At 49.5% G+C, this 10,345-nt stretch overlaps 2 protein-coding genes across 2 annotated transcripts; one reads left to right on the top strand and one right to left on the bottom strand.

Moving 5' to 3' along the window:
- Positions 1-1,274: 1,274 nt before the first annotated feature.
- Positions 1,275-3,230, top strand: cox6a2 (cytochrome c oxidase subunit 6A2). Its single transcript, XM_027015680.3, has 4 exons — positions 1,275-1,432; positions 2,120-2,200; positions 2,615-2,763; positions 2,980-3,230. Exons 2-4 carry the CDS (start codon positions 2,125-2,127, stop codon positions 3,067-3,069), a joined length of 315 nt encoding a protein of 104 aa, XP_026871481.2. The 5' UTR covers positions 1,275-1,432; positions 2,120-2,124; the 3' UTR covers positions 3,070-3,230.
- Positions 3,231-3,421: 191 nt separating this feature from the next.
- Positions 3,422-10,311, bottom strand: armc5 (armadillo repeat containing 5). The gene is made up of 7 exons (XM_027015679.3): positions 9,164-10,311; positions 8,851-8,881; positions 8,580-8,690; positions 7,454-8,357; positions 6,396-7,183; positions 6,052-6,184; positions 3,422-5,824 (listed from the first exon to the last, which is right to left on the bottom strand). The coding sequence occupies exons 1-7, from the start codon at positions 9,569-9,571 to the stop codon at positions 4,606-4,608; spliced, it is 3,594 nt and encodes a 1,197-aa protein (XP_026871480.2). The 5' UTR covers positions 9,572-10,311; the 3' UTR covers positions 3,422-4,605.
- Between the last annotated feature and the right edge of the window lie 34 nt (positions 10,312-10,345).

Genomic DNA, 10,345 nt, shown 5'->3' with positions numbered 1-10,345 from the left:
TAAGGTTGGAGCTTCATGAAGACGTGACACTAACCTGTACTGAGCCTTGTTCTACCTCCTGTGGTTGGTACACATCCCTAGGCAGTGCTCGAGGTGGTTTGTATTATGGGAAAGAGCCCAAAACAGGGACATGAATTTCCTATAGAAAACACATTTTGCTGCAGTACTGTCATGGTAAACATTGGCATACTGCTTTACACAAGCAGAGCTGCAAAGGGTACAGAGATGAGTCCTAGCCATTCAAAACATTCAGGAACATATTTTGTTGTCTAATATTGACATATGCGAAAAATAATTGAATGAATGACTGCAGATGACCAGAAACTAAATAAATAATATTTGTTCTCTCATAAGAACACATGGACCAACCACATGTTGCACAATCAAAACTTGACAGTACTTGTGTAGCTTCTGTAGTTACATAAAGTAGACCTACTTACATTCCTTCATTTTATAACATTCATGGCATTATTTAAATTCAAGATGATCTTGACTTTTTTCTTTTTCAGAAAGCTACTCAGCAACTCACCCGGAGTGAACTGTACTGTGTATAGAATTATATAATATAAAATTCATATGTGACAGCTAATAATATACAGTATATATCTTTAATAATTACCCTGTAACCTCATCTGGAGTCTGGCTCAATTAAACTGACTCCTAACATCGTATGATTAGCTCACTGCTCCACCTTGTGACAAAATATAATCTTACGCACAACCTCCTGAACTGCTTCCAAAGGGTGCGTACGTGCAGGACTGATCCACGAACATGAGTGACAGTTGGAATAATTGTGAACCTCGGCCTGAAAAACTACAGAAGTAAATAAATAAATAAATAATATGAGTTAATATATGCCTATTCCCCTACTCATTCTGATAGGGGTAAACGCTTTAAATACTTTTACAGCTATGACTTACACACGTCATCATTTATGTGGTTGGACTGCATGCGTAATCGACGCGTATACTAAATACTAAGACCGCTATGTAGGCTACTTACACCTCCTGCGATGCATTATCCGTATGTTTTTGCTACCACGCGCCAGAAAAGAAAGAAACAACAACAACAACAACAACAACACACCACATACAAAAGCACCACGCGCGCACGCCCCCACCCCCAACACACACGTGTGATCACGTAGTGGTCAGAGACAATGTTGGTTCATTATACAAGTCAGGTTAAGGGCACACACTAGCTCCTAGCTCCTACAGAAACTTGGCTCTCCCATTATAGCACTACCCGCCTGTGCAAGCAACGGACCAAATATAAACTTCAGGGTGGGCAGACGGACAGACTTCAGTGGGGAGGAGTCTATCGGAAAAGAGCAGGACAGACTGAAGGACAAACAGGCAGTGAAAGGGGAAGGAGACTAGGAGTCGATCACTAAAGAAAAGAACAGACAAGCGATCGTCTGTCGGACACGCGTGTAAGTGCATTTTATACGTCTACTCTAAGTGGAGGTTTATTGTGCTACTTTCCAAAGTTGGACAGAAGCTTAAGGTATACACCATGTCCTTTCTGAAACAACATGACACTTTACTCATGCAGAAGTGGTTGTTTACTCTCATGGGACAGGTAAATATTTCAAAGTCACAATTCCACATCAATGGGTTCATTAACGTGTGAAAGATGGTTCTAATCGTTGGTTTAACATTGGCAAAGTCTAAGGTTATGTTTTGAAGGACACAGAAGTCTAGGAGTAGGCCCCAGCCTAAGAAAGAACATTTCAATCTTGTAGTTTTAATGCAAAATCATGGACATTATTTACTAAAGTAATGATTGAAAAGTCAAACTCATTTCCATAGTTCTTTCACTAAAGTATTTTTAAGTTCAAGGTAAATATTTATCTCGGAGTCATTCCTTGTATTTTTTTTTTTAAATAATAAATGCACAAACCACCACAAAATGGATGTTTTACCAGCATCAACCTCATCTGATATGGAAGTGTATTGTAAGGCCAGTTACCACAGAACCTAATGTTAAATTAACATAAAAAAAGAAACGTCACTATTCTCAAACGTCCCCTTGCAATCTGGTTTGCGGAGACGCCTGTCTGCTCTGTAAACATGGCAGTGGTAATGGACGGAGGTGCTGCTGCTTTCTGACCCCGCAGGTGAGATGGCAGCGTCTGCCTCGGCACGGGCGACACAGAGGGTCCTTGCCGCTGCTGCGCACGGATCCCACGAGGGAGGAGGTGTGAAGTTTTATACCTTTACTCATGCATGTGTGTGTGTGTGGGGGGGGGGGGGGTGCAGCTCCTCCTTATCCTGCTCCTACCTCACTGGAGACATATTTCACACGGTGCCAGCTTATAACAAGGTCAGTGGCCCCCTAGGGCATTAAACGCACCTGACCCTGGCGCTTTCAATCCCTTGAGCTGAAGTTTACGGGTCATTAAGTGTCCCCCATCAGTGTGCAGCAGTCCTGAGCCAGAGCACGGTGAGCGGCAGGGGGTGGATCCGCACCAGGGCTTCCGAGGGCCGCGCATCCTGGCAGCCAGCGTCACGCTGGAGCCCGGAGGAGCAGGCACACGCTGCGCTGCGTTAGCGGGGCTGACGGCGACCGCTAACACGGTTGTAATGTTTTCTGTACCGCGTCAATGATGAAGGCACAGTGAAAACCTGGAAGATGCTATCGTTCCTCGTGGCCTTGCCTGGGGTGGCTGTGTGCATGGTCAACGCTTACCTGAAGCAAACGTCCCACCCCTACGTGCCCACGGAGTTCGTGCCCTACCCACACCTGCGCATCCGCACCAAGGTGAGTCGCGCCTCCCTGGAGTGCTAAAGAGCAAACGTTTTAAAGTTAGCACACAGCAGACAACATATTTGCATTTGCTTGCCCTCTTAAATGGGTTGTGTGTGCCAGTCTCACAAAGCAGAGCTGAATGAAGCATCTCATTGCTTAAAAGGCGCAGCTTTGCACGTTAGAGCTTTTTAACGTTTAGACTGTGTGCAATTTCCCCGTCCACTGCAGCCCTGGCCATGGGGGGATGGGAACCATTCTCTTTTCCACAACCCTCACACCAACCCTCTTCCCACCGGTTATGAGGACTCACACCACTGAATGCAGCGCCCCCTGGTGTCCAAGTATAACTGCACACCCTAAACCTTCCAATCTGTTGCCCCAGTGCCTGTTCCAGCATCTGAATAAAAGCAACAGAAGTAAAAACTGAATTTTTGTTTGACTATATGAATAAATCGTCATTTCCTACCTGGAACTATTTAGATGAGAGTTCTTGTCATTTCTGTATACAACGTATACAAGGCTACAACATGGCAGTGGAAAGAGACCTCAAACTAAACACAAACAATACAGATACAAGATGAATGAAAGATCAACATATTCAAACAGTCATAACCATCCATACCCAGCACACATTGCGCGCATGCACACACACAGGCTTCATATTCCGATGTTTCATGAAGAGGTGAAACCCCTCTGACTCTGGCCTTTAATATCATTTCCATTTACAGCACATGGTAGCCAAACATAAACCAACTCATTTACATCTACTTTTGATACCTAATACATTGGGCTTTTGTCCTTTTTTACAAAATTAAGAAATGAAAATTGAACGTAAACATTACTCTCTCCTCGTCTTATTCATAATTCACATAATAATACACCTGTACAGTCATAAACTACTTCACTTATGTTGCAAAGCATCTGAAGTAGCGTCTGAACGCAGCATCAATAACGTACCCTTCTGGACCACATGGAAAATTAATTTAGGAATACTAGTGTGCAGAAAGTCCTTAAAAAAGAAGAAGAAATAACGAGTCTTATTTTACAAATGATGATATACAAAACCAAAACGGTACTAATAATGAAGAAAAATGACAAAGTAAAACTACTGACAACGTCTGCCACCTCATAACTACTGCACGAATAAAGACCAAAGCTAACATGGTCCAAACTGCAAATCCAAAATTCAAACTGACCTCTTCCCATCATTTCCAGACACAGTTCTCTCCTGGCTCCCCTTTGGGCCTCCACTTTGATTCAGGTTCAATTTAAACTGAACGCCTACAGAGTCCTCAGTCTGGGCTCCTGGGGACATCCAGAGGGTCCACAGGTTTACCCTCTTCAGCTCCCGGCACTGCTAAGCCGGATAATCAATAGTTCACATAATCAACAATTCAAGTAGTCAATAGGTCATGCCTACGAAGAACGAATTAAAAAAACAAGAAAACAAAACCAGAATAGAACAAAAACTTGCACTGGCTGATGGTTCCTGAAAACTCTGGACTGGGAAACTCCACAATCCTCTAGTCACATCACCACGGGCTCTGCTCTGCTCTGCTCTCTGAAGACCAAGCAAGGTTTGTGGTCTTGACATCTCAAACGCAGTTTCTGCACTAGCTCATACTGAACTGCCCAAGTCTTTAGCACAGTGAATTATGAAACGACATGCTGAGGAAAGGAAAAAAAACAACAGAACATCGCATTTGTTTAATTGGCATATCTCTAGGATGAAGACATGGCAGTCGGTCATAATGCCGTATGTGGTCATTAGAAAACTCCGCTTTTCTGGACTTTGTTTGCAAGTTATGTCTCAAGTGGAACGTTCCAGATAACTGCAGGGGCGTGCCGGCGGTGCTAGCTCAGAGCGGCGGAGGCCAGGCTCAGGAGGTCCAGGCGCAGGTTCTCCGAGCTGTCCACGCCTCTGGCCAAACAGAGGAGGCAGTCGGCGGAGACGGACGGGGGCAGCGGGGCGTACTGCACCTCCTGCGGCCGCAACAGCACGGAGAGACAGGTGCGGCCCAGCTGGGGGTAGGCGTAGCGCTGGGAGAACCAGTACACCTGGGGCAGGAGGGCCCGCAGGCCGCCGCCCTCGGCAGCCTCCCCCGCAGAGGGTGAGGTCCATGAGACAGCGTCGGGGCCGCGCTCGGGTCCCTGGGCACAACACTTTGGCACAGCGCTCTGGCCCCCTGGCCCCGCAGATGTTCTGCTCTTAGTCACCAGGGCTGGCGTCACAGCCCCTGGCTGGGCGGGGCCTCGGGAAACAAGCCCTGCCTCGGGCCTGCTGGTGCTTCCCGCTCGGTCGTCAGGCAAAGCCACACTGGAGATCAGGGACCTGCAATGATCCTCGGCTGCCTGCTGTAATCCAGACACCAGAAAGCGACTGGCCCCTATCATCACCTCAGCCAAGGGGCTCTTCTGAAATGCCACATGACCTGCCAGACCTCCCGAGACCAAGGAGGACAAAAGTGGACAGACGTGGGTCGTGCTGGACATCCGGCAGCCGTGAAGGTAATGGAGCACGGGAAACAGCACCCCGCTGCTCACGTCTCCGATGGGAACGGCCTCCCCCGACGACCGGCGGGCCTCACCGAACCCGCCCCTCAGCAGGGCACGGAAGTACTCAGACCCCACCTCTTCCATGCCCTCCTCCCCAGCAACCGCTACCCGATTGGCCGGAAGCAAGGTCCCGTCGTCCAGTAGGAAGCTGAGGTCGTAGGATGAGGCTTGGTAAGGGCAGGGTTCGGAGATCTGTGGACCTCGAAGAAGCTGGGGACTCCTCACTGGATTGAACGGTGCCTCCACTGCGATATCCGAGACACACTTGCTTCTGTCCAATCCGACCTTGGAACACGCCACGAGACTGGACAGGCAGCCAATCAGGAGGGAGACATATAGGGAACGCAGTCGGCTGGCAGACACCTGTTTAGGTGGACAGATCCAGGCTGAGAGGACTGTAGTGCGTTTATCGGCGCGCTCCATTTCCTTCTCGCTGTCCTCCAGGCAGCTGAGAGGTTCAAGGGCGAAGGCCAAAGCTCCACTATCCAGCAGCAGTTTCTTCAAAAGAATCCTATTACTGCAAAAGTGAGACAGGGCAGGAGTTGGATTAACTCAGAGGTTCTCAATCCCAGTCTCAGAAGTCAGACTAATTTACTATTCTGCCTGCTCAAAAAAAAAGGCAAACAAGCCAACAGTTTGTTGAATTGCGTGGGTGCAATGACCAAAGTTGGGGTTAAAACTAAACCCAAAACGTCTATGTTTTTGTTGGGGTCTGGCTAATACAGTACAAGCAGCTGGACATACCTGGTTATCAAAGGCAGAGAGAGGACACAGAACAGCTTGTCGGCTTCCGAACCCGACAGGATGGTATGGGTGAGAACTCCCGTCCCGAAGGCCGTCTCGCTCTGAACACGCACGTTGCTCAGGAGTCCCTGACCTGCGGGGACAGGAGGAGGGTTCAAATGCGACTTGGACGTAATGTCTTAGAGGCTGTGCATCACAGAGACACAGAGATCTCCCATGCACCCAATTAGATTTGCTAGCACATCGTCCAGACTGAGAATCTCAGCATTAACTATAAACTAAGCTTTAGCTGAGACAGCACCCGCGTATGTCAACACGACGCATTCCCCCGAGCGAGGACGCACCCAGCTGTCGGACCTTGGCCTTCACGCGGTCCGACTGCCTGTCCCTGGTCCCGGCCGTCCTGCCTCTCTGCTTGTCTCCGAGGCAGAGGCGGTACCGGAGGAGCGAGACAGCCCCGGAACGGACCAGCGCCTGCAGGCAGTTGGGGTTGCAGCTGAGCCGGGCCAGCAGGCGGAAGCAGCGCCCGCTGGGGTCTGGGTGGTGCGTGAGGTAGTAGAGCAGGCCCGAGAAGATGGTGGCGCCAAGCAGCGCAGCGCTGGGGTCGGCCGCATGCGAGAAGCGGGACAGCAGGAGGAGGATGGGCGATTCGGGCGCCCACGGCTCAGGGTGGTACGGGTGCAGGTAGACTGGGGGCTTGGCTGTGGCCAGGGGGGTGCGCAGGGACACGAGGCTCGTGTGGCAAGGGGCGGAGGAAGAGGAGGAGGAGGAGGAGGAGGAAGAGGAGGATGAAGATGTGCGGAGTCGCTTTCTGGGAGGGGAGGGCACTTTGAGGTGGGAGGGGGAGGGGGGAGGAGGTTTGGGCTGGGGAGTCGAAGAGCAAGAGGGGAGTAAGAGAGGGGGGGGGATGGGGGGAGGAGGCGCCCCTGGAGCAGCAGAGGAGGACAGGCAGCTGGGCTTGGGCCAGGAGAGGGGCTTCTGCGCGTCAGAGACAGGGGTCGGACAGGGCGACGAGGAAGAGGAGGAGCGAGAGCAGAAGGAGTAAGGGTTGCTCCCATCTCCATCCAACACACAGGGAGAATCCATCAGCTCCCCTTCTGAGGAGATCAGACCCTCGGACACCAGCCAGGACCTAAAACAGACAACACAACAGACATCCAACTTTACAGTTAGAATGTGTGTTGGGGACGGGGAACTGTGTAAAAAGTGTATAAACAATTATTGTGGGAAACTCGCTGGCAAAGAACAAATAAATAAACAAACAAATGCATAAATTCAAGCTGTCATAGTTTTTGTCCTCTAGAAAAGCGGCCAGAACAGAAGATACCACTAAATAAGATTTGTAGCCGTGTTGGTGAGTTGTTCTACTGAGAGGGAAGAGAGTGGGATTCTGGGAACTCACCTGAGGCTGAGGAAGCTGGAGGAGCCAGGACCCTGCTCCTTTCCCACCTCCTCCCTCCTGCTCCCCTCAGGAGGAGGAAAGTCGAAGGAGTCAAAACAGGAAGCCATCAGCTCGGAGCACTGGGGGCCAGACGTCAGGCTAGCGTCCATCTTGCCTGCGCTGAGCTCCTCCCCTTTGGCGAGTTCAACCAGGCGTGCGACCAGGAGTGGCACCAGGCCCAGCTCCTGCAGCTGCTCCAGGGCAGACTCGTCATAGACAAAGTCAACGCACGCCAAAATAGCCAATCGGGTGAGAGGGTGATTGTGATGGGCAGCCAGGAAACCAATCAGCACTTCAAGCCCTCCGCTCTCTTTTACTTTGGCCCGGTTCACGGCCTCTTTGCAGCACAGGCATAAAGCCTTGAAAAAGACTCCTGACCTTAAGGGATCCCTTTTAACTTCCCCTGTAAACTTCTGGATGACGCCAAGTGAGCCCACCAGAGGGCGCAAGCAACCTTGAGAGCAAAGGTTCGCCAGAGTCTTCAACGCTAGCTCCTCCAGAGGCCTGCCGCCCTCTCCAGAAGCCAGTACCCCGAGTTGAGCCAGCGCCCCAGATGCGGACACCTCTCTGGCACACTCGGCGCCACAGCCCCTGGTCAGCTCGTGGACGGCGCGCAGGGCTGCCCGCCTCAGGCCCGGTGGGTACTCGGGGCTGAGGAAGGGGGTGAGAGCAGGCAGAGTTCCCTGGGAGAGCAGCGCCAGGCGGTTGGCAGGTGTGTCAGACAGGTAGAAGAGGGCGCGAGCGGCTGACTGCGCGCGTTCCAGTTTGGCAGAGGAGGGCGCCTGGGCTGGCACCAGGGCTGAGGGAGAGGATGGTGAGGAAGAGCACGAGAGGGACAGGCAGAGGAGCAGCGGAGGAACACCACCTGCATGAGAGATAGAACGTGAGGTTCTGTTAGGCCACAAGACTTTAAACACAGACAGAGTGACAGCACACGAAGAGAGTAAACATTTCTGAATTTAAGTCTATATGATTCTTAAGTTAGAATAAAACAATTCTGCCATGGCTGGGAAAAAACCCTACAAAACAATAAAGCTGCACATTACAAATTACCAGCTATAGTAAGTACCAAAGGCCCAAAGCAGACCTGCAGAGTGGACCTGGGAAGAACCCTCGGGGTCCACGGCGAGGTTCCCCAAGGTACGAGCGGCTCGGTTCTCCACCGTCTCCACAGACACTTGTCTCTTAAGGACCTCCACTGTGAATATGGGAATGGCATCACCGTTAAAACACCACAGTAGCAATAACCAACCGCACAAGGTGAACCATAGCAATCACAGAACACAAAGTAGTTTTAGTTTAGTAATATTTAAAACTGTATCAGTACAGAAGATTTGAAAAGTACTTGTAAAACTCACCCACAATAGAAACACCATCCAACTTCCTCACCTAAAAGGGGTTTTAGAAGAAGCACTTCAAAACATGAAGCATGGGTACTTGTCAAATGAAAAAGGGCCACAGCAAATGTGACAAAGTTAAGCATTAGAAATGCTGTCAGACATAGATGTATCTGTTCAAGTTGGCCAATTAAGAAAGAATTCTTATTTGCAAGGAAAAATAAATATCATATCGTTTCATGAACAGTGAGCTAAGCATCCATGATGTTAAAGCGAATGAAACAGAGAAACACCGTTTATCTCCTCAACGACGCCACGGTTTGCCGCCCCTCACCTCGGCCCGCGTGTGTTTTTCCGTGCAGCAGTTGGCCAGGATGCTGAGCGCCAGGTCCAGGATCTTCCTGGAGCTTTCAGGCCTGCGCAGGATATCCAGCAAGGGATGCAGCCCCCCCTGGGTCCGGAAACGCACTAGCCTGCTGCTTCCCCCTTTGATGTGCTGGGTGCGGATGGCCACCAGAGCCTTCCACTGCCCCGCTCTCAGTCTCTTATATGCCTCCCTTCCAGTGACTGCCTTAACGTCGGCCCCGGTCAGCCCACTGCTGGGGCTGCCAGGTGAAGGGCTTGATTTGGTCAGCTGGGCCAGGCACCAAGACAGCGACATTTCCAGAGAGCCTGGGGAGGTCTCTTTAGGACTGCTGCTATCTTTTGGGTGCTTTTTTCCTTCCTCTGTCTGTGTTGCCATGGTGAGCCTAAAGCTCCTGACCCACCCACCACCCTTTCCTTTCAGATGTTTCAAGCCAAACTGCAATATCCACTTGTAATGTTTCTTTTTAAGAGCAACCTTTTATGAACTGTTTTGAAATAAACAGCATGGATAATAACTGTACATGATGGTGGGCTTGTAATTTAAAAAAAACAAAACAAACAAAAAAAAACAGGCAGTGATTTTTCCAAGCTTTAAATCAAACAAAACACAAAACAAATGCCTCTGAAAATTTCGTTACATACGTTCTCCATGCTATGAGCCCTAAAACTCAACAGGAAAGCAGGAAATGGTTTAAAAACTACAATTACCAGAACAACCACACAACTCTGCCTTAACCTCTCGACAAGGCTGTTGGGAATTGGAGTTTTTAACCCTTTTGCCAGCTCCCTAAATAACACCAGGCATGAAAGTAGGCCACATACATAAAAAAACATGAATGGCGATTAATAATAATTCTCTGTCTGGGTGTTTCTTAATAGTTGATCGAAGAATGAGAATGATTTTTCAATATTCTACCTTCCTCACGCCCAATTTCGTATGTTCAAACAAACGCAATCGTCTCGGTTTTGCACTGACGCCATCTTTAGCAGAACGACGAAGAGAAAGGGGGGTGCGTTTGGGCAGCTTGATTTTATCAATCGTTTCTGGGTGTTGTAGTTTTAATCAACAATTATCATAGGTCTCAAATGAGACTACATCAAATAAACTCTCTTAGCGTTTTACCTAATTGTAAATATAAGTGTTTGCTCA

This window comes from Electrophorus electricus, chromosome 3 (genome assembly GCF_041902795.1).
Source record: "Electrophorus electricus isolate QZ-2024a chromosome 3, ASM4190279v1, whole genome shotgun sequence".
In the NCBI taxonomy this organism is placed as follows: Eukaryota; Metazoa; Chordata; class Actinopteri; order Gymnotiformes; family Gymnotidae; genus Electrophorus; species Electrophorus electricus.
Note: the sequence above shows the minus strand (reverse complement) of the source record. Positions and strands in the feature narration are given on the sequence as shown.

Excerpts from the sequence above, each read along its gene's own strand:
- armc5 (XM_027015679.3), bottom strand. The coding sequence starts at position 9,571 with ATGGCAACACAGACAGAGGAAGGAAAAAAGCACCCAAAAGATAGCAGC. Across the intron at positions 8,691-8,850 it reads GGATGGTGTTTCTATTGTGG|TGGAGGTCCTTAAGAGACAA; the intron begins GTGAGTTTTACA and ends CCATATTCACAG. Across the intron at positions 5,825-6,051 it reads TCTCTGCCTTTGATAACCAG|TAATAGGATTCTTTTGAAGA; the intron begins GTATGTCCAGCT and ends TCACTTTTGCAG.
- cox6a2 (XM_027015680.3), top strand. The coding sequence starts at position 2,125 with ATGGCAGCGTCTGCCTCGGCACGGGCGACACAGAGGGTCCTTGCCGCT. Across the intron at positions 2,201-2,614 it reads CGGATCCCACGAGGGAGGAG|GCACAGTGAAAACCTGGAAG; the intron begins GTGTGAAGTTTT and ends TCAATGATGAAG. Across the intron at positions 2,764-2,979 it reads ACCTGCGCATCCGCACCAAG|CCCTGGCCATGGGGGGATGG; the intron begins GTGAGTCGCGCC and ends CGTCCACTGCAG.